General features: G+C 35.1%; 1 protein-coding gene across 1 annotated transcript in view; it reads right to left on the reverse strand.

The window, feature by feature from the left end:
* CCDC192 (coiled-coil domain containing 192) overlaps nucleotides 1-22,387 on the reverse strand; it is a 330,167-nt gene extending 307,780 nt beyond the window's left edge. Inside the window, exons 1-2 of the mRNA XM_078152959.1 lie at nucleotides 22,219-22,387; nucleotides 7,567-7,621 (exon numbers count right to left, since the gene is read on the reverse strand). Of these exons, the coding sequence (XP_078009085.1) occupies nucleotides 7,567-7,621; nucleotides 22,219-22,301 (138 nt within the window). The 5' untranslated portion in view covers nucleotides 22,302-22,387. The remainder of the gene's footprint in view (nucleotides 1-7,566; nucleotides 7,622-22,218) is intronic.
* Between the last annotated feature and the right edge of the window lie 1,627 nt (nucleotides 22,388-24,014).

Below are 24,014 nucleotides of genomic sequence, written 5' to 3' on the forward strand. Positions count from 1 at the left end.
GCTTTCTCAAAGAGCGTAGACACGAAATGAGGAGAGTTATAGGATGATATCTAACAGGGATAGAAAGTCCAAAGCCTGTAATGTTACTTTCCTTCCTGGACTACCTGCAAAGGTAAAATTATATTTAAAATGATAAATAAAATATCTATAAATGTATAATCAGAAAATTATATATAAAACTATATAAATTTATATATGTGTACATGGATATTATTACATAATATATTATAACATGGTTATATGTAGCCCGCAACCAGATTGTACATCGAACGGAGAGGCGTGAAATAACTTATGACATGGGCCAGGCAGAGTAGAATTACTGACTCAGTTTATTCATCTGAGGGCACAGAATATATAGGGAAGATCTAGCCTAACTTCAAAGAGTCCTCCCCGTGAGATACTCCCCAGAACATCTGCTGAGGATGTGACAATCATGAATTTCCTCCTTATCAGGGTTCCTAGATTGGGCTGTAGATTCCAAGGTTTTCCCAGGCGCCTTGGCCCACCTGCACAGAGGAGTGAATATGTAAATCTAAGGTTCAAAGAGTGAGAAGGAATGTCTCAGAGACCTCCTAATCAGGAAGGAATTGGACAGCCGTACCACTTAATCATCGAGCCCTTTTGGGTAAAAGCCTGGGCAGAGGTCAAACTCTGCCTTGGATCTTAAACCCTTATCAGACTCTTAAGATCGGCCCTCAACAGTTATATATGTGCATGTATATATTGTGTATATATGTATGCATGTGTGTATTTGTGTATGTGTGTCTGTATCAACCAGCCAAAAGAAGGAGTTCAAATACCGAGCCAAAATAAGTATTATACAAGACTTAACAGTTGCCATTATAAGAGTAAAGTTTGAAATATTCCAAAAGGTAAAAGATATAGTATCTTCTATAAGTATAATCCTAATAAAGAGAAAAATAGATATTTAATGGAATATGGAGGATAACTAAGTATTCCTGATGAAAAGGCAATAATTGAGTAGACATTTCGAAAAGGAAATGCAGGCACAAAAAAAAAAACATAGAAAGGTACATCTACTTGTTTAATTGAAAAAGCAATATGGGTCAATGAATTGTTTAACAGTTAATGGCAAAATGAGTAACAAATTTCCTCCGAGAGCCCTAAAATCCTTAGCAGTCACAAAGAATCATTAAAATGACAGAGAATCTGTGAATGATTTTATTCTATTTTAATTATCTTAGAAGGCAAAAATGGTAGGGACAGAGGACTAACAGGGAGGAAAGGAGAAAGAAAAGGGAAATCACTATTGCATAACAGATGTACATAAAATAAGAGCACATAGCAATGGAGAAAAGGGTTAGGAGAAATGACATCCTGTGAACCTCACTTTCACCTGAATCTGATAAAAGAAGATTAAATATAATTACACAACCCCACACACATGCTCACACACACATACATGGAGAGATTTTATATAGAAATAAATTAAACTCAAAGGGGTAAATAGGAAGGGAAAGGGACAAGAAAGGAGTAGAGAGAAGTTGAAGAGAGAGGACACAATAGATAAGGGAAAGTTAGAAGCAAAACAAAGTCAATTGTTGGGGGGAGAGACATGAAGAGAGAATTAAAAGGAAAGGAAACTAAAGTAAAAAGAGTAAAAAACCTTGAATTAGAAGCAAGACAAGGGGAAGAGAAGAGCTGCAACAGAGAAGAAACAAGCTTTTTCATCTTATAAGCTCATAAGTGTTGGGCAAACTCCTTCTCTTCTACTACCCTCTTCTTTGTAAAGTTGGAGACTGGAGCAAAGAAAGAAAATAGTGCAAGAAGACAAGATATAGGGAAATGTTATCAATTATAACAGTAAATATGAATGGGATGAATTCATTCATAAAACAGAAGAAATTAGTAGAATGGGCTAGAAAACAGAATACAACAATGTTTTTCCACAAGAAATACACCTGAAATACAAAAATTCACACAGAGTGATACTGAAGGGCTAGAGTAAAATCTATTGTTTCAGCTGAACTAAAAAAAAAAAAAAAGCAAGGGTAGCAATTATGATTTCAGATAAAGTTACATTAAATATAGATAAGACTAAAAAGAGATAAACAGGGAAATTATACTATGTTTAAAGGCACCATAGATAACAAAACAGTTGATACTTAATATATGTTCACCTAATAACACGGAATATAAATATATAACAAAAAAAGTTAATCAATTGGGAAGAGAAATAGATAATAAAACTATTACAGAGAGTGGTCTTCTTAGACCTAGATAAATGTAAGCAAAAGGTAAGCAAGATGGGAGTTAAAAATATGAATAGAACTTTTTAAAAATTTTTAAATTATAGATGTCTAGGGGCAGCTAGGTGGTGCAGTGGATAGAGCTCTGGCCTTGGAGTCGGGAGGACCTGAGTTCAAATCCAGCCTCAGACACTTGACACTAGCTGTGTGACCCTGAAGAAGTCACTTAACCTCGATTGCCTAACAAAAAAAAATTATAGATGTCTGGTGATTACCAAATGGGAATAGAAAGGAATTTACATAGTCCTCAGGTATATGTAAAATTTACAAAACTTGGCCATGCAGTAGGGCACAGAGACTTCATCCAAAAAAAAAAATGTACAAAAGCAAAAATGGACATGTCATTTACTGACCATATTACAATTAAAAATTAAATTCAATAAAGTGTCCTTAAAGAAAGAATTAAAAGGTAAATGGAGACAGACAACATCATTCTAAAGAATTGGTAGGTAAAAGAACAAATTATAAAAATAATAGAAAATTTTATCAAAGAAAATGATAATAATGAGACAACAACAAAATTTATGGAATACAGCTAAAGTAATTCTGTGGAAATAATTTCTAACTCTAAATGTTTTTATCAACAAAAATAGGAAGAACAAATTAAAGAATTGGGCATATAATTTTTAAAAAGCTCAAACAAATCTAAGATTCTCAACCATCAAAGTAGAAATTATAAAATTAAGGAAGAGATGAATAAGAATAAAAACAAAAAGACAATTGAATTGATAAATAAAAGTAGGAGTTGATTTTTAGGAACAAACAATAAAATAGATAAATAGCTAACTGATTTTTTTAAAGAAAAAGGGAAAACAATTTTTATTTATTAATAATGAAAAAACAACTCATAACAATAAAAGAGGAAATAAAAGAAAGTATCAGAAACTTTTTTGCCTAGTAATATACTAACTAAACAAATAAAACATATTAAAAATTGCAAAAATATAAAATAATCAGACTAACAAAAGAAGTAAGCTATGTAGATAACCTAATATCAAGGAAAATATCAAGGAAAAAACTTTAAAGTGATAAATTAATTCATAAGGGGAAAAAAACTCCAGGATCAGATGAATTTCAAGTCAATTCATTCAAATATTAAATGAACAATTAATTAACAACTAAAAGTGAACAATTAATACATATAAGTTTCTTATAATAAGAAGAGAATGTACCTTTCTGATCTCTTTCTATGATTATATGTGTGTGTATCTTTATATCTAAACCAAGCAGAGACAAAGCAGAAAAAGAAAACCACAGACCACTACCCCTAATGAATATTGAATTAGAATATTAAATAAAGTACCAGCAAATAGGTTGTAATATGTTAGAAATATTACACTATGACTAGGGTGGGTTTATATGAGGAATGCAGGAGTGATTCAACATGAAGATTATAAATATAATAAGTCATTTTAATAATATAAATAATTAAAACCATATGATTATATCTATAGATGCTAAAGATATTTTTGACAAATTTCTACATTCACTTTTGTTAAAATTCCAGAAATTATAGGAATATATGGACCTCTCCTTAGTAAACCGTATTAATGTAAATCTAAAAGAAAACATTATATGTAGTGAAGAAAAGTTAGAAGCTTTTTCCTCAAGATTGGAGTCAAGAAAGCATTCTCTTTATCACCACTACTGTATATAATAGAGCTAAAAATGCTATCTCTTGCAAAAAGACAAGAAAAAGAATTTGAGGAGGAAAGTTTAGGCAATGAGAAAACAAAATGATTGCTTTTTCAGGTAATTGATGGTGTACTTAGAAACTACAGAGTCAACATAAAAATTACTTAAATAATAGATTCAATAAAGTGGCAAGATAGTAATAATAATAATAATAATTAGCATTTATATAGTACTTTAAGGCTTGCAAAGTGTTTTACATTTGACCCTCACATCAACTCTGTGATATTGGTGCTATTATTATTCCCATTTTACAGATGAGGAAACTGAGGCTGAGAAGTTAAGTGACATGCTCATGGTCACACAACTAAGTAGGCTTGTGAGGTGGAACATGAACTCAGTTCTTCCAACCTCTCAGTTCAGCATTCTATCCACATAAATCAGTAGTATTTCTACACATAAGAAAAAAAAAACCTAGCCAGAGGAGTTAAGAAAAATTCCATCCAAAATAACTACAGAATCTATAAAATATTTGGGAGTATACCTACTGAGATTCTCCCAGGGACTATATAAATATAGCTATAAAATACTCTTCACAGAAATGAAAATAGACAAATAATTAGTTGCCCATGGGTAAGGTTGTACCAATATGATAAAAATGACAATCTACATTTATTAATTTACTTAGTACCATACCAAACTCCCAAAAGAATATTTTATAGAACTGGACAAAATAACAATGACATTCATCTAGAGTAATAAAAAGGTCAAGAATCTCAAGGACAATGATGAAAAAAAAGGAAAAGGAAGGGGGCCTAATAATGCCAGATCTCAAACTTCACTACAAAACAGTAATCTTAAAAAAAAAATGTTTTTGATCAACAAAAAAAAGAGGTTGATCCATGGAGGAGATTAAGTCCACAAGAAACAAAAATCAATGAATGTAGTAACTTAGTGTTCCTTAAACCCATAGACCCCAATTACTGGGAAAGGACTCACTGTTCAACTAAAACTGCTAGGAAAATTAGAAAGTGATCTGGCAGAAGTTAGATGTAGACCAAAACCTCACACACCAAAATAAGCTCCAAATTGATACAGGATTCAAATATGAAAGGCTATATTGCAAATAAGTCAGAGGAGTAAGAGAGAAATTGCCATGCAGACCTATAGGTAGGGGAAGAGTTCTTGAATGAACAAGTAATAGAAAGGATAACATAAGATTAAAGAGACAATTTGATTATATAAAATTTAAAATTTTTTGCATAAACAAAACCAATGAAGCTAAAATTAGAATGGAAGAAAGTGACTGGGACAGAATCTTTTAAACAAGTTTCTCTGATAAAGCTCTCATTTCCAAGATATATAAGCAAGAAATTCAAATTTATAACACTAAGAAACACTCCCCAGTAAGTTAAGGATATGGACAGGTAGTTTTCAATGGAAGAAATCCAGGCTATCAACAATCATATGAAAAATATTCAAAGCACTAATAATAAGAGAATATAATGGAATGCTATTGCACCATAGAAATGATGAAATGGAAAATTTCACAGGAATTTGGGAAGATCTCTAAGAACTGATAGGAAGTAAATAAGTAGAAACAGGAAAATAACTTATACAATAACATAGAGAAAAACAACTTTAAAAGACTTTAGAATTGTGATCATGCAACAATAAACAATAATTTCAAAAGAATGAAACTGAAACATGCCACTGACCTCTTGAGAGAGGTGATGAATTTAAAATGCAGAAAGATTATACACACACACACACACACACACACACACACACACATACACATATAACATGAATAATGTGAGGATTTGTTCTGCTGAACTACATAGCTATGTATTAAAGGCTTTATCCTTCTCTTTGATTTTTTCCCAGTGTGAATTGGGGGTCATAGTGGGAGTGACAGATTGATTTTCTAAAGCTCATTAATTAAAAAAAACAAAAATTAACTTTTTAAAAGAAAAAATGTCCTTAAAATTTCCAAAGCAAATTTAGACGAATCCTGTTTCTGGTCATCAACTGTTCTCTAACACATAATGTCAACATAAACACCTGAAAAAGTACAAAAAAGTCTCTAATCATAGGATTTTAGAGCTAGAGATAACATTAAAGACCATCATAAAAAGTATTCAGTGCAGTTTCCTCATTTTAAAAATGAGAAGTCTGCAGCCTAGAAAAATTGTAAGACTTACTCAGGATCACATACTTAGTTAATGGTGAATAGAAGATGGAAACCCAAGGTTCTTGACTCCAGGTCCACTATTATTTCCCTTTTAACACACTATGTTACTTGCTCTTAGACAGCTAAAAATAGATAAGCGTGGACTTGGTAGAGAGATATATCTAAATGGGTTTCCTATGAATTAATCTTCTTGGAATTTCTTAAGCCTCTATCATACATAAAATGAAATGGAATTTATTTTCTTTCTTTCTATGTATGAATGGAATTATTTTCAAAAGCACACAGTCATTGAAAAGGAATAAATAAGATCAAGTCATTCTGTTCATCATACTCTGAAGATGGACAGTTAAAATCCCAATTTATTCTTCTTATTAGTGACCTTTCCATGAATTATACAACAACAACAAAAAAATTATGTGAGGAAGTAATAATTTTAGGTTGGTATGGACCCAAGGCCTCAAGTACTAACTTCTGTCCAAATTGTTTATTTCAGAAACAGAAAAAAGACAGGAACTAAAGCAGCAAAGTTACTTCAAGCCTCAAGGTTAATGACAGTTTCAAATATAAACCGGTAGGAATAAAACACTAAACTCCAGGAAGTAAATTGGGAGCCCTGGGCAGAAATTCTTAATGCTATAATTAGCACTTTTCCCTGGTTTAAGATAGCCAATAGAAGGGTTGCTCTGAAATTGCATTTTAACCAGTGGTCTGAGAATACCAGCTAATCATACAAGCATCTAGCTATGATCATCACATAGGTCATGGGGAAAGAAATAAAGCATAAATTAAGGAAATTTAAATGAACTCTCCCTTTAGCAGCATTGAATTTTACTTTGTTAACCTGGAAAAAGAGACTGAAAAACATGAGACTAAATGACTTCCAAGAGATTAAACACAAATTTCCAATTAAAATTATATTTTGAAACTCTAAAATGCATCTTTCAGGCAAAAAGCCCTTCTCCCTGCATTACTATGGATTTAGGGACATGTCCTGGGTGACTGGGGTCAGAGCAATTTAAATACAATAAACATTGTTGAGATGTTTATGAATGTTCTAAAGTGTTCTCATTAGGAAATAATGACTCTGAACTAAAGGCCTAAAAGGTGAAACTCTCATAAGAGTATAGTGACCACTCATAGACAGTAGGTAGCCTTGGTATGGAGGTAGAAGTATGAAGAAATTGGGAGCTCAGAAGGAGATTCAAAGAAGTTGTTAAGTTAGAGTCTCAGCTCAGGGTTTGCTAATCAAGAAAATTACGGGTTCATAATAGTTTCTTTTACTCTCATTCCTTAATGGCCTCTACATTCTACTTGTTCAAGTACTCCATGTTCTGTTTAGAACACCTTTGTTAATAATTAATTTACAATTCAGATCTATTTGGGTAGTTTCAATGCTAAACAAATTGTGATAAGTTACATATACGATAATTGGAATAATTTTAAAAGGCCTAGTTAAGTACCATTTCTTACCGTTATTCTGTTTCTTTGTGGTGTATCCATCACTGAACTTCCACCAGATGTAAGGCTGAAACAAAGTTAGAATTTAGCATCCTGAAATAAAGTTCCAAAACACACATACACCAAATATTTCCATATATTGTAACATTTGAAAATGAAATTTATAAATATTAAAAAAACTTCTAAATGTCAATTTTGAGATATCATAAAGTAAAATTATGGGATGATTGATTTAGAATGGGAAGGAACCTCAGAGGTCATCTAGTCCAACCACCTAATTTTGCATACTAGGAAGTTGATGCCAAGGGAAGTTAAGTGAATTGCCCAAGGAAACACAGCTAATCTGTTACAGAGGCAATATTTGAATCCAAGTCCTCTGACTCCTAATCAAACCTTTTTACTGTACTGAAAACAGAATGGAATAGAAATTGCATTTAAAATAGTTAAAAATAACGTGGAAAATTTTTGTTTGTTTGTTTTTTGTTGGTTTTTTGTTTTGTTTTTTTTTTTTGGCTAGGCAATGGGGTTAAGTGACTTGCCCAGGATCACACAGTGTTATGTGTCTGAGCTCATATTTGAACTCAGGTCCTCCTGAATCCAGGGCTGGTGCTCTATCCACTGCGCCATCTAGCTGCCCCCAAAAATCTTCTTTAAAGAAATATTAGTCCATACCCAAAAATTGTCGATTTCTAGCTCTATGAAGTATGGCTTCTCATCAGCATCTAATACTGTTGACTAATTTTCCAGCCTGATATCATGATAGCACTCTCTTGGATCTCATCCCACCCTCAACTGCTTATTCTCATTCTCCTTTTTTGGCACATACATAATCTTAACCACTAAAGTGGTGAACTATAAGGTTCATCTCATGATCTTTCTTTTCTTCTCTCACTCTCTTCTCTCTCTTTTTAGCCAGAGAAGAGAGATTTCCTGGACAGCACCAATGTTTGAGTTAAGTTTATAAATAACCCCAAGTCTGAGAGTTCCCAAGTTTGAGAGTTTGGGCACTAGGCTCCTGGAAGGAAATTTCCTCCTTTCTCAGAGAAGACAGAAGATCAACAACATGGTTTCTGAAGAAGGAAAACTGGACCCATAGCATGGAGAACATGGAGATGAGCCACACCATGAGGCAGCAGGAGGTCTGAACCTTGAAGCCTCTCTCTGCTACTGCCTTTAGTTGCTCAAACACAGGTATTGCTTCTTCAGAAGTCCCCAAAGTATCCTTACCTTCTATCTAGGAGTCTAATGGGCTATTTAAGTATTTATGTGCCTGTTCATGCAATCCTGTGAATTTTTTCATCTCATCAATTTTCCAAGAGGATTAAATAATGACTTTCTCCCAAAACCAAGAATTTCCCAAAAAATCATGGAAAAAGTAGAAAGGGGAGGTCTAACAATACTGGAACTCAAACTTTACTACAAAGCAGTAATCATTAAAAGTGTTGGTACTGATTAATAAAAAGTGATGCTGATCAGTGGAAGAAATTAAATGCACTGCATACAGAGACAAACAAAGAAAGTCACCCAGTATTTGATAAACCCACAGACCACAGTTAATGGAAAGACTGACAAAAATGCAACAAATGATATGAAAACTAGAAAACAGTCTGCTAGAAATTAGGCATAGACCAACACCTCCTCTCCCTTCTGCCTTCCCTTACAAAACCATACCCTTCCTCCATACCATGACCTCTAATCCCTTGACCCTTCATTCCTCTCCCTGGCTATCTCCCCTGAACTAAGCACTGTCTCCTCTTCTCTCCTTCTTGACTCCTTGGTGAACTAATTCAACTCTACACTGTGCTCCTCTCAAATATCTAGCCCCCTTATCATGTTGTTTGTGCCCAGCTAAGCCTCAGTCTTGGATCACTCCCATGCTGCTGAATGAAGGTGGAAAAAAATCATGCAACTGTTCTAACTGGGTCCACTACAAATTTATGTTATACAACCTCAACTTGGCCCTCATTGCAGTAAGGCAATACTGCCATACCTCCCTTAAGAACTCTACATCCCACTCTCCACAGCGACTCTTCCAAACCTTTTCATCCCTCCTCAAACCTCCCATGTCCCCTCCTCTTTGCCTTATATTTTATAGAAAAAAATGAGGGCATTCACCACGAGCTCTCTCTTCTTCCCTCTTCCTCAACTCCTATGACTCAGATGCCTTCTGCCACTTTGCTGCCTTCATCCCGGTCTCAAATTAAGTGGCCTTACTCCCTACCAAAGCTATCCTCTCTACTGGCTCAGGTGATCCCATTCCACCTCTCCACCAAGCGATTTCCCCTTCTGTCACCTCCACTCTTTTACTTATTTTCAGTCTCTCTCGCTCAGCTGGCTTATTTCCTACTGCCACACATGTCTATGTCTTCCCTATCCTGAAAAAGCCCTTAATAGGTCCTTCCATCCCTGCTATCATCCTATATCATTTCTGATTTTTATAGCTTAGTCCTTGAAAAAGCCATCTATAATAAATGCCTCCACTTCCATTCCTCTCGCTCTCTTCTTAACTCCTTATAAGTTGGTTTCCAATCTTATTCCATTGAAACTGATCTCTCCAAAGTTCCATTCATCTCTTATTGCCAAATCTAATTGCCTTTTCTCAATCCTTATTCTACTTGACCTGTATGCAGCCTCTGATACTGTTGACCTTTTTTCCTACTTGATAATCTCTTCTCTCTAGGTTTTCTGGACACCATTCTCTCCTGGTTTTCCTACCTGTCTGACTGCTCCTTCTCTGTCTCCTTTGCTAGATTCTTTTCCAGATCACAACCTCTAACTGCAGTTGTCCCTCAGGGTTCTGTCTTCTTCTCTTCTCCCCCTACACTATTCCATTTGGTGATCTACTCAGCTCCCAAAGATGTAATTGCTATGTCCATGACAATGATTCTCATATCAACCTATTGTGTCCCAAACTCTTTGTTAATTTTCAGTCTCACATCTTGAACTTCCTTTCAGACCTCTCAAACTAATTGTCTAGTAGACATTTTAAACTAAACATGTATAAAACCAAACTCATTATCTCTCCTCCTTAACTTTCCTCCTCTTCTACCTTCTCTATTACTGTAGAGAGGAACATCCCCCTACCAGTCCCTCAGCTCACAATCAAGAAGTCATCCTGGATTCCTCTTAATCTCTCACTGCCACCACCTTCCTCCTGCCCCATAACCATGTTGTTAACAAAGCCTGTAGATTTCACCTTTGCAACATCTCTCAAACATACCCCCTATTCTTCTCTGACACTGCCTCTACACTAATGTAAGCCCTCATCACCTCATGCCTTGATTATTGTAATAATGATGATTTTGCCTCCCTCAAATCTCTCCCCACTCCAATCCATCCTCCACTCAGCCACTAAAGTGATTTTCTAAAGTGTAGGTCCAGTCATGTCACCTCACTACTCAATAAATTGCCTCCAGGTACAAATACAAAATGCTTTTTGGCATTCAAAGCCCTTCATAACCTAGCCCCCTCCTACTTTTGCAGTTTTCTTAAACCAGTGACACTGGCCTCCTGGCTGTTCCACAAACAAGATACTCTATCTTTCACCCCAGAACATTTCTCTTGCTATTCTCCATGCCTGGAACTCTCTCCCTCAGCTCTGACTACTGACCTCCCTGGATTCCTTTAAGTTCCAATTAAAATCTTTTACAGGAAACCTTTCCCAACACCTCTTAATTCCAGTGCCTTCCCTCTGTTAATCATTTCCTATTTATCCTGTGTATAGTTTGCTTTGTAAATATTTGTTTATATATTGTCTCTTCCACTAGACTGTAAGCTCCTCAAGAGCAGGAAATGTCTTTTGTCTGTCTGTATCTCCAGCACTTAGCACAGTGTCTGTCTGGCACATAGTAAGCATTTAATAAATGTTTATTGATTGATTCATTGATCATATACCAAGACAAGCATCAAATAGATACAGGACTTATATTTAAAAGGCTACATGATAAATTAGAGGAGCAAGGAAGAAACAGTGTTTGATATCTACAGGTAAGGAAAGAGTTCATGAATAAACAAGTGATAATGAAGATCACACAAGATTAAAGAGACAACTTTAATCATATAAAATTTATAAGTTTTTGCATAAAAAAAACCAATGGAGCTAAAATTAGAAGGGAAGCAAGTGACTGAAGGAAAAAAAAAACCTTTGCAACAAGTTTTTTTAATAAAGGTTTTATTTCCAAGATATATAAGAAACAGATTCAAGTTTATAAGACTAAGATCAATTCTTCAACAAATAGGTAGTTTTCAGAGGAAAAAAATATTTCAGTAGCACATTTTTTTAAAAAAACTACAAATCACTACATCACTAACAATTAGAGAAATGAAAATTAAAGCAACTTTGAGGTTTTACCTCACACGCATCAGATTAGCAAAGTTGACCAAAAAAAAAAAAACCGAGAATGACAAATTTTGGAGGAGCTGTGAGAAAACAATTACATTAACGATATATACTTTAAATAGAAATTTAATAATTACTGTTTTTGTAACTCAGAGCCAGGGCTTGGTAGAGCTATGAATTGCTCCAACCATTCTGGACAGCAATTCAGAACTATGCCAAAAAGTTACTAAATTGTGAAAAAAAAATACCTTTTTACTCCATTACTAACTTTATACCCCCAAAGAAATCAAATAAAGAGGGAAAGGATCAATAGTAACAAATATTTACGGCAGCTCTTATTTTATGATGGTAAAGACTAGAAACTAAGGGGAGGGAACACCTATCAATTGTGGAATGGTTCAATAAATTATGCTATATGAATACAATGGAATACTATTATACTGAAAGAAATTATGAATGGGGGAAGTTTCAGTGAAACCTAGAAAAGCTTGTATGAACTGAAGCAGAGTAAAGAGAACAGAATTAAGAGAATTTATATAATAACAACATTATTATTTTTTAAAAGTTAGAAAAACTTAAGAATTTTGATCAATCTAATGACCAACCACAATAACAGAAGTCTCATGACAAAAAGTACTGTTTCCTGACAGAGAAGGAAGGATTCATTGTATAAACTGAGACATATTTTTTGGACATGGTCAGTGAAGGAATTTGTTTGCTTGACTACGCAATTCATTACAAGAGTTTGTTGTATATACAAGAATTATATTTCTTTTTTTCCCAAGAGGGGAGCTGAGTGGGAGAGAAAATAGATTTTTGTCAATAATTTTTTTTTATTTTAAAAAATAAGGGTGCTACAGAGTTCTGATAAGAAAATAATAAAGGCTTCCTCGTACTTAGTACACATTAACACCCTGAGTGCCTATGTGGGACTAAAGGAATTAAAATGAGCTATTATGCCATGAGTACATTAGAAGATTGTTATAGAGCAACTCTTGATGAAGGAAATGAGACAAAGAGGGAAATTGATCCCCATAGGGTCGGGGTCAGGATTTGAACCTAGTCCATTGAGCCTAGCCTTTGGAGGGTCCTGGCCATTGGTTACAAAACCAGTAGCTATTAAATTCTTTTTAAAATATAGAGAAATTGCCTAACACTGGGGTTAACCTTTTTGTGTGTCATGAACTCCTTTGGCATTCTGGTAAAGCCTATGAACTTCTTTTCAGAATAATATTTTTAAAGTATGAAATAAGATACATAAGATTACAAAGGAAACCCAATCCTTTATTGAAATAAAAATGTAATTTTTTCCCATCCATATTCACAGACCTAGGTTAAGAACCCCTGGTATAGTGAGTAATTTTACTCAAATTAATCATCAGCAATAGAAAGCAAAGCAGCAGAGATTCCTTGAAATCCAATTTGGCACTATCAGCTTCCCTTTTCAGGAAATGAAAAAAAAAAAACATTAGTAAAGAGTTCTCTATAATAAATTCAGATTTATGTGACAGATTAGTAAATGTTCAAGTATACATTTAAGGAGTGTTCACCTAAGCAACAAACATACCAAAGGAAGTCATCTCTATGATTTTATTTTAATAATTCCTGGGGAGGAAATAATAATCTGAAAGAAATTTGAGGTTGACTGCAAACCATGATAATTCAGCATACATAAGTGAAAACTATGCTGTAAGATAATAAAGAAAAATAGACCTTTGAAGGCCTATTAGTCTAGGGGGGAAAACAAATTAAAGCTAACAAAATAAATTGTTAGAGGTCATTTTTATGCCATTTCTACAGTGAAATTTGCAAGATTGAAAATGTATATATATATGTATGTATATATATAGTATATATATATATGTGTATATCTATAATACATGTGTATATATATATATATGTGTGTGTGTGTGTGTGTGTGTGTGTGTGTGTGTGTGTGTGTGTGTGTGTGTGTGTGTATATATATATATATATATATATATATATATATATATATATATATATATAGTGACCCTGGAAAGAATATGAGACTTGGAATTTCCTGTGCATCTAAATAATAATATACATAACAAAATGCAATATTTACAATATAAGTACATATGTAAGATAAGTATATCCAAATAGGTTACCTAAATATATTGATGCACCTCATGGGTGGGATGGATCTGAGGCAGCCCTTCTCCAAGAGAGACTGTGATTTTTGCCTTAAGAGGAGCTTGAAGAAAAGCCACCACTGGGCACTTGCTCCTTCCTCACCTACCTCCAAGAGGAATATAAGGTTAGAATTATCTCTATGTACTCCCTCAGATATTGGTAGAGAGGAAAAGATCTCTTTCAGGAGAAAAGTCACTTCTCTGGTCACCCTTAAGGAGTATCCCTTACTTCTTTCCCACCAAACACTATTTCAGAAAAGAGCATCCAAAAATTAAATTAAGAAAGAAAAGACCATCACAAATAATGAATACTGAACAAACTCATTTATTCAAGCAAACAGGAAACACAATTCAGAAAAGTCGGGAGATTCAAATATACTAAATCAAGAAAGAGGATCCAACATCACCAAGGAAGTCTATTGTAGCAGCCTCTAGGGAAGCAAGCAAGTTCAGAGATATGATGGGGCCAATTTTCCATGCATGTATGCTATTTCCAAGTCTCTCTGCCTTCATAGAGCGTCCTCTGTCCACCTACCTCTTCTGAAGAAATGAATGGCATCATCTTCATAATTCCGTTATGCAGGTACACAAAACACACCAGACTTGGTTGGAAGCCTGGCTACATATACAATTAGAATTCTTAATAAAGGTCCTGCTGAAACTATTTCTTAATTTATTTTTCTCCCATAAGAAACCCTCCAGGTTATGTAGCATGGACTGGGTCTGAGAGATTAGGCTCTGACCCTAGATCAGGGTTTGTAGATTCAATCCACAAACCTGGGTTGGGACTTGAAGCTGAATAAGGAGGGAAAGGAGATCAGTTCAAGAGTTCTGTCCCTCTAAACCTGGAAAGCCTTCTAGCTAGTTGACAGAGGATAGAGTCAGAAGCAATCTACTGAAGTTCCAAACAAGTCCAAGTCTACAGGAGTGCCACCCAGAAGCAAACAAGATCTAGAGTTTCCAAAGGTCAGACTAGTAAAGCAGCTATTGGACTTTGCTTTAGACAAAACTTCTTAGGGAACACTGAAAGTTTGAAAGTTCACAGACTGAGCACTCAGCTCCTGGGATACTTGATGAACAAAGCACTCAGTCTCAAAGAAAGAAGCAGCAAGATCCTAGAATATACAGATCAGGGTCAAACAAGATCCAACATTTCTTCTAGAAATGCATAAACTTGAGACTAACACAAAGTCCTAATTTAGCTTGGAAGAATAATAGAAACAATACTCATGATATTATGGAGTATGAGGTACTCCAGAAACAAATCCAGAAAAATAGGACATCTCTATAACATCTACAAGCAAAGCCTCTGAGTAAAACACAGGTAGCCACAAGATTCACTAGAATTCCTAGAACAGATGAAGTAAGAGTTTAAAAATCGTATTATAAATTAAATGAGACCTCTTGCAGAGGCAGTTAAGTAGTTCAATGAATAGAACATTGGTCTTGAAGTCAGGAAGCCCTGAGTTCAAATGCTGTCTCAGATACTTACTAACTATATTATCCTGGGCAAGTCACTTAACCTCTGTTTGCCACAGTTTCCTCATCAGTATAATAGGGCTAGGACTGCTGCAAGGATAAAATGAGATAATCTTTACAAAGTGCTTTGCAAAATTTAAAGTGCTATATAAATGCTATTATTATTATTATTAGTGAGGAAAGAATTGAAAAAGAAATGAGAGCACTAAAATAAAGACTTGGAAGGATAATTAACAATTTATTAAAAGAAGTACAAAAACTTGACCCAGGTAAATCTCTTAAAAATTAGAATGAGCCATACCAAAGTTAATGGCTCCACAAGACATCAAGAAACATTAAAACAACATCAAGAGACTGAAAAATAGAAGAAAATATAACACATCTCATATTTTTTTTAAAATTACCTAGAAAACAGGTCAAAGAGAAAAATCAAAGAATCATTGGGTTGCCCAAAAAGTCAAGACCAAAAAAAAAAAGAACCTGGATGCCATATTTCAAGAAATCATAAATGAAAAGTCCCCAGATATATTAGAATGAGAAAGTAAAGAGAAAATAGAAAGAATCTACTATTCACTTCCTGAAACCCAAAAATGAAAATTCCAAGGAATAGCAAAGCCAAAATCCAGAGCTTCCAGGTCAAATTAAAAAAAAAAAACCACTAAACATCCAGGAAAAAAAAGAATATCAAGGAGTAACAGTGAGAAGAACACAAAATTTGACAACTATAGAAACTACTATAAAGAAGAAGAGAGCTTGAAATATGATATTCCAAAAGGCAAAAAAACATGGGATTACAACTAAAACTAATTTGCCCAACAAAGCTGAGTATTAAACTACAAAAGATAAAAGGGACCATTAATGAAATAGAAGCCTTCCTAGCATTGCTGATGAAAAGAGCAGTAATAAGTAAAATTATTGAAATGTAAACATAACAATCAAGAGAAACATGAAAAGCTAAAAACATATGAGTTTAGTCAGTTCTGCTAAACATTTGTTTTGAAAATGCAAATTTGTTCAAACACAATTGATGTATTAAGAACATTTTGAGAATAACAAATTTTGTGTTTATTTATGTGAGATTACATTCAAGAGAAATGGTGAGAGAACACAGAAAGTTGAACCACTTCATAATAACTCACAGGCTGCATCCTTTCCAACATCCAATTCCACAAGCAAACCAGGTCTTTTTCAAGATAAAGTTCTATATTTATTATATATCTTCTGTGCATTTAGAGCTGTGAACTGAGGATAACTGATCTATTCCTCCTCTTTCCCCACCTTCTATCATGGCCTATAACTTTACCTCCACCCCCCATCCTAGCCCTTGTGTTTTGGCCTGCCAGGGCCACTTTCTCACTCTCTTACTGTCTCATGCAATCTGGGGCAACAAGTCAAAGACTATAAAACAAGCAGAAAGGAGTGAGGCTTGCAAAGTGTCACTTGAACCTCACTTTTATTTGAACTGATCAAAGGATAGGAGAACATGTCTACACATAGAGTTTTATGTGGAAATACATTTTATACAAATACAACAGGGAAATTGAAAGGAATAGAGAGAAGGGAGGGTAATAATTAGGTATATAATAATTACTATTATTATATAATAATTAGAGGGGGGTGAAATCGGGAGGGATTACTCTTAAACTAAAACTCTAATCTCGTGGGTTGAATCATTCAGGGGGTTGCAAAGAAAAGAAAGAATAAGAATCTATTTTGGTGTTTGAGTAAAGGGAAGAGAAGAAAGGAAGGGGAATAGAAGTTCGCTGCATGAAGCAGAGATCACTATTACTTTACCACTCCTCTTTATGAAGAGAAGGGCAAGAATTAAAAAGGATGAAAAGTATAAGAAAATAGGGTATTGAGAAATACACTATTAACAGTCACAACTGTACACATGAATGGAATGAACTCATCCAAAAAAAGAGAAGATAGCAGAATGGATTAAAAAAGAAAGAACCTAACAATATGTTGCTTACAAGAAATATATGTGAACTTAAGATGAACACAGAGTTAAGATAAAGGACTACAGCAAAATCTATCATTCTTCAGCTAAAGTAAAAAAAAAAGCAAGAGTAACAGTCATGACTTTGGATGAGGAAAAAGTAAAATTAGATTTGGTTAAAAGAAATCAATAGGGAAACCACATTATGCTTAAAGGAATTATGGATAATTAATTAATATCAGTATTTAACACATTCCCCAATATAGCATAGCATCTAAATACTTTAAGGAAAAGTTAAATGAGTAACAAAGGAAAATAGACAATAAATCTATAACAGGTGGGGGGGGAGAAACCTTTATGAACCTTTGTCAGACCTAGAAAAATATCTAATAAAAAAACAAGAAAAGAGGTTAAGCACCTGAATAGAATTTTAGAAAAGTTAGATATGATAGCTTCCTGGTGATTACTGAATGGGAATAGAAAGGAGAACACATAATTTCAGAACTGCATGGTACCTTCACAAAAATTGGCCAGAAAATTGGTATAAAAACCTCATAAACAAATGTAGAAGAACAGATATATTTAAAACATCTTTTACTGGCCATAATACAATAAAACTAACAACAACAATGATAATGATGATAATAACATCTAACATTTATATAATGCTTTAAGGTTTGCAAAGCACACACACACACACACACACACACACACACACACATAATCACTTTTGATCTTCACATCAACCCCTATAGGTAGGTGCTATTATTATTCCCATTTAACAGATAAGGAAATTGAAGCTGAAAGAAGGTAAGTGATTTGTTCAGGGTCACAGAACTAGATAATGTCTGAGGCCAGATTTAGACTTCCTGACTTCAAGCCTACCATTCTAAACTCTGTACCACCTGACTGCCTCTTAGAATCCTTTTCTAAATGGCCATTGAAGAAAGTGTTAAAAATTGGTTGGAAATTAAATATCTTAATCCTAAAATATTGGTGCACCAAGGTAGTCTACCTTCAAGGACACACATAGAAGATACATGAATACAACTGCAAAACATACTTTACAGAAATATAGACCTAAACAACCGGAGAAACATTACTTTTTCATAGGTAGACTATACTAATACAATGAAAATTATAATTCCACCCATATCAATTTATTTATTCAGTACCATACCAATCACACTAAACTAAGATTTACTTAATAGAGCTAGAAAATGTAAGGAAATTTATATGGAGTAAGAAAAGGCCAAAATCTCACGGGAAATCATGAAAAAAAAGTGTGAAGGAAAGGCACCTAACAAAACCAGATGTCAAACTTTACTACAAAGCAATAATCATCAAAACAATTTGGTGATGATTAAGAAATACAAAAGTTGATCAGTGGAACAGAGTTAAGTATATAACACACAGAAGCACGCAAACACAGTAGACTAGTGTTTGATAAACTCACAGATCCCAGTTACTGAAAGAAGGACTCAGAATTCAACAAAAACCTCTAGGAAAACTGGAAAGCAGTCTGGCAGAAACTAGGTTTAGTCCAACATCTCACATACCTTACACCAAGATAACATCTAAATGGATACAACACTTGGATATAAAAGATCATATTATAAACAAATTTGAAGAGCAATGAAGAAATTATCTTTCAGATATATAGATAAGGAAAAAGTTCAAAGGATAATGAATATGACTGAAGATAAAATTGACAATTTTGACTATATAAAATTAAAAAGGTTTTGCACAAACAAAATAATATGCAGATAAAATTAAAAAGGGAAACATAACTGGGGAAAATTTTTTTCAACAAATTTCTCTGATAGAGGTCTCATTTCAAAATGCATAGGGAATTGATTCAAATTTATAAGAAAAAGAAAAGACATTCCCATTTGTTAAATGGCCAAAGGTTATGAAAAGGCAGTTTTCAGAGGAAAAAACACAAAGTTATCAGTAGTCATATAAACAAAATGCTCCAAATCACTAACAACTGGAGAAATGCAAATTCAAACAATTTTTAGGTTCTACCTCATAACCGGCATGTTGGCAAATTTAACAAAAAAGGAAAATTATAAATGGTGGGAAAGTTGTGGGAAAACATGTACATTGATGCATTACTCACAGAGCTATAAATTCTCTTTGGAAATAAGGCTAAAAAGTTACCAATATGCAACCTTATCTTAATCTTTGCCCCAGTTACATCACTACTAAACCTATAACCCCAAAGAGATCAAAGAAAGAAGGAAAGGATCCATAGTTCAAAAATATTTCTAGCTGCTTTTTTTGTGGTGTCAAAGAATTAAACTAAGGGAGGTGGTTGTCCATTAATGAGGAATGGTTCAATAAATGATGGTATATTAATATAATGGAATACTATTGCTCTTCAAAAGGTGAAGAAAGTGACAGCTTCATGAAAACTAGGAAGTGTAGTATGAACTGGTTCAGGGTAAAGTGAGCTGAGCTAGGAGAACAATTAATACAATACAAACAATATTGTAAAGACAAATAACTGAAAAACTTAAGAACTCTGAATATTTCAGTGGCCAACCACAACTGTAGGAGCAGAGGAGTAGAAACCTATCCAACAAAGCATGCTACCCACCTCTTGCCAGATAGGCGATGGATTCAAAATGTATAATAAGACATACATTTTGTGAGATAACTAGTGGAGGACTTTGCTTGATTTTGCATATTGGCTACAATATATTTATTTTGTTTTTCTTTTTTTCTGTTTGCAGAGGATGAAGAAGAGGTGAGAGGGAAGGAAAATAAGTGCTTGGGTTTGGGTTTTTTGTTCGTTTTGTTTTGTTTTATTTTTTAAGGAAGTTGGTAAGCAAAATTAAAGCCTTAAGAAGACATTTTTTTCTTCTATCTTGTTCACTTTTGTGTAAAGACTTAGAATCACTGTAAATGGACCCGTACACTAATAAATACAAATAAATTTACAAGGGATCAGGGAGTTATTTCTCTTCATGCTCTTTCTCCTTCCTCAAGCATAGCTCTCACCACCAAGATCATATGCAAACTCAGACCATATGGACACTGAGTCTCATTACAATGTTACAATTAGACCAAAGTACTGTTTTTTCAATTGACTTCTCCAATACTTGAATATGGTCCAATTTAAAGATCAAAGAATTTTTAGCCTGAAATGGATCATAGAAGTAATCTAGTTGAAGTCCAACCTCCTCATTCATTACACTTCAGCAGTGCTTCCATAGCTCCATGATATTATCACTATGGGCACTTCTTTCAATGGCACAAGTCACAATGTAGCCAAACCTTCTTATCCTGCTTGATTTTTGTCCACATCCTCCAACAAATCACAAAATTCCTCTGTCTGGATACCTCCTCACTTTATGAATGAGAAACTAAGAATGGTTAAAGGACTAGCCCAAAGCCACACGGCATTTTTATGCCTCAAATCCAGAACCTCTAGATTGTCCCATATTTAGTTATTGATCATTTGTAGACTTAATTGTGCCTCTATGTTTATCTCGACTTGGGTTGAGATTTTAGTTATTGAGAGAAGAGAAGGAATCAACCATCTCTTTGCCTGGCTTCCTCATCTCAATATGGTTATGAAGTCACTTTAATGGTTCGAAGAAGGTTCTGAAATTTTCCTTTTGTCCCTCACAGAATCTCAGGGACCTCAGAGGCCAACTAGTCCAACCTGTTCAATCTGAAAAATTGTCTGCTCTGCAACAGAACTAGCAAATACTAATCTAGCCTTTCTCTGAAGACCTCCAGTGAGAGGGAAAGAACTATATCTCATGATAGCTGATTTCACTGTAGGATAGCTCTAATCATCAACATTTTTCTTACATCAACGCCAAATATTCCTCACTGCAACTTTTAGCCATTACTTCTAGTTCAGCTTTTTGGAGGGAGGAGAGCATAAGGAAGTAAGTATTGATATAGCACTTGCTATATTCCAGGCACTGCACTCAACACTTTACAAATATTATCTCATTTGATCTTCACAACAACCTTGCAAGGTACGTGCTGTTATTATTCCCATTTCATAGTTGAGAGACCGAGGCAGACAGAGGTTAGTGACTTGCCCACACATCTAGGATATGTCTGAGGCTGGAGTTGAACTCAGGTCTTCCTGACTCATGGCTCAGTGTTCTATTGACTGCACCACACAGCTAAAGTCAAGCAGAACAAATCTCTCTTCCATATGACATCCCTGCTCATACTTGAAGACCACTCCACTGTCCCCCCAATTCTTCTTTTTTGCACACTACACATCCCTAGGACCTTTGACTAACGTTCACGTGGCACGAGTACAGCCACTTCACAAATTGGTATGCACCTTCTGGACACTGTCTAGCTGATCAGTTTTCTCCTATAAAGTGGTGACTATAACCTAACTCAATATTCTGGGTATAATCTCCCCAACTCTATCCTCTCACCTCCCTGAGGCTTGGATACCTTACCTCTGCTAAAGAAGTCAAAGATAGCATTAACTTTCTTGGCTGTCATATCAGACTCAAGTCATACTGAGCTTACAGGCCACCCAAACCACCAGAGGAAAGTTGTAGAATCATAATAGGTAACTATGTCTGTAAACATAGTTACTTTTTGTAGTGAGCAGAAGGGGAGATACACACTCCTGGGAAGGATAATGAATCTGCTTCCATTTCTTAGAGACCAAAGTAAGTATTCTGTCTACATCACTGAGCAGCCTGCTGGTCTGTCCTATCACTTCTACTACGTATAGGGGAGTCAACAAACTAGGATCTCACCTCCTCTTGTCTGTTGTGTCGGACGTGACCTTCTCAGACCGTGGGGTCACAGTCCCAGTTTTCCTGCTATAGCATAACCCCATCTCAAGCCTGGCTGCACTGAGGGCCCCTTTCCATTGGGCAGGCACTGACTAATCCATTCCCTGGAGTTTTAGAATTCCTGCCACCACTTCGATGTCCCCTGTTGCTAGGCAACCACAATAGTCAAAGAACAGACCTGTTAGCTTCATACCAAGCAAAACTCAGTTCTATGGGCACAGTGTCCCTAACCCTGATAAACTACCTAAAAAAGGTATTCTTATATGAGTGTTATCGGCTCACAGAAAACTTATCATGACTTGGGAGAATTTTTTTTAAAAAACAGCCCACATCTTACTGCTAGTGAGCCAACAATATCATGTTCATATGAGGATAATATATTTACCTAGAGAGCAAACATCCAATGACAAGCTTATAGGTTCTTAAGGATTATAAATTTAGAGTTGGAAGGGACCTTAGAGGTCTTCTAATCCAAACTTTGTATTCTACAGATGAGGAAACTGAATCCCAGAAAGGTCAGGTGACTTACCCAGGGTCACAACAGCTAACAAGCATCTGAGGCAGGTCTTCCTGATTCAATGTTCAGTTCTCTATCTGCTACCCCATGCTGCCTTTCAATGTATGAACCAGAAATGGAACGTGGTATTTTGGATCCCACTGATTTTCCTCCACTGATTGTCTTAGAATCAATAAAGTTGGCTACTTTACTGGGAAAATCAACAACCAAAACACGTCCCTCACAACAGTTGATGGCCAATATGTGTACTATCTGCTCCCTCCCTAGACTCAGTTCACCAAAGTCAATGCCTCATCAATATCCATTACTTTCTGCCTTCTCCTCAACACAGACAGCCAGAAAAGAAAAGAAAAGGTTGAAATATCAACACAGCACATTTCAAAAGTTGCTTATGGTTAATCTAAACTGATGGAGGGAGAAAAGATGAGTATCACTGACCCCACTCAATTCCCCCAGCATAACCTGAGGAGACAAACTTTCACTAAGATAATATGAGAAGCAATAACCCCCAAATGCAGAACTAGTAAATAGATGCCCGCATGAGGACATGAAATCTTGCCTACTTTCCTTCACTTCCAGGGTTTAAGTTGGGAAACAATGGAGTAAGCGGAATGACAAGTGGGATCCCTGTTCCAAGTGAAGTTGAAAAAAATTTTTCCCACCTGGGCAGACTCAACCAGTACCCCATAATCCTTGGCTAGATCTAGTTCAGGCTCACCTACAGTCATGGAAATCACAGTGCTTTGCTAAATGGCTTGGCCTACGCTCTGACATCTGTCCCATTTATTAGAGCCATTATGATGGGCAGAATGTTGCCACTCCTATTACACAGCAACTGCTGGAAATCTACAGCAAGGCTGTGCATTCAGTAGCCAATGCATTGTTCTAGCTGATAAATTTGGGTATACTGTCACCAATTAACTGACACACGCCAATTGCTTTGTGTATAGATTCAAGAGTTTTGCCAGATCCTGCACAAAGAGAAACAAACAGAGCTCTGATACTGAGCAAACTTCTTGGCAATATCCACATTGCCCTACCTACTGCCCAGCTCTTTTAAGCATCCACACTTTGCCCACTCTCTGTTTTGTAATGTGGCTACTGTAGAAATACATTTTTCATGACTTCACATATATAATTTATATCTAAGTGCTCACTTTCTCAAGGAGAGGGGAGGGGAGAAAGGGAGGGAATTTGCAACTCAAAAATTATTTTTAAAATGAATGTGAAAAATTATTTT

The sequence above is a fragment of the Phascolarctos cinereus genome, unplaced genomic scaffold, assembly GCF_003287225.1.
Source record: "Phascolarctos cinereus isolate Bilbo 61053 unplaced genomic scaffold, phaCin_HiC Scaffold_4;HRSCAF=312, whole genome shotgun sequence".
NCBI classification, from domain to species: Eukaryota; Metazoa; Chordata; class Mammalia; order Diprotodontia; family Phascolarctidae; genus Phascolarctos; species Phascolarctos cinereus.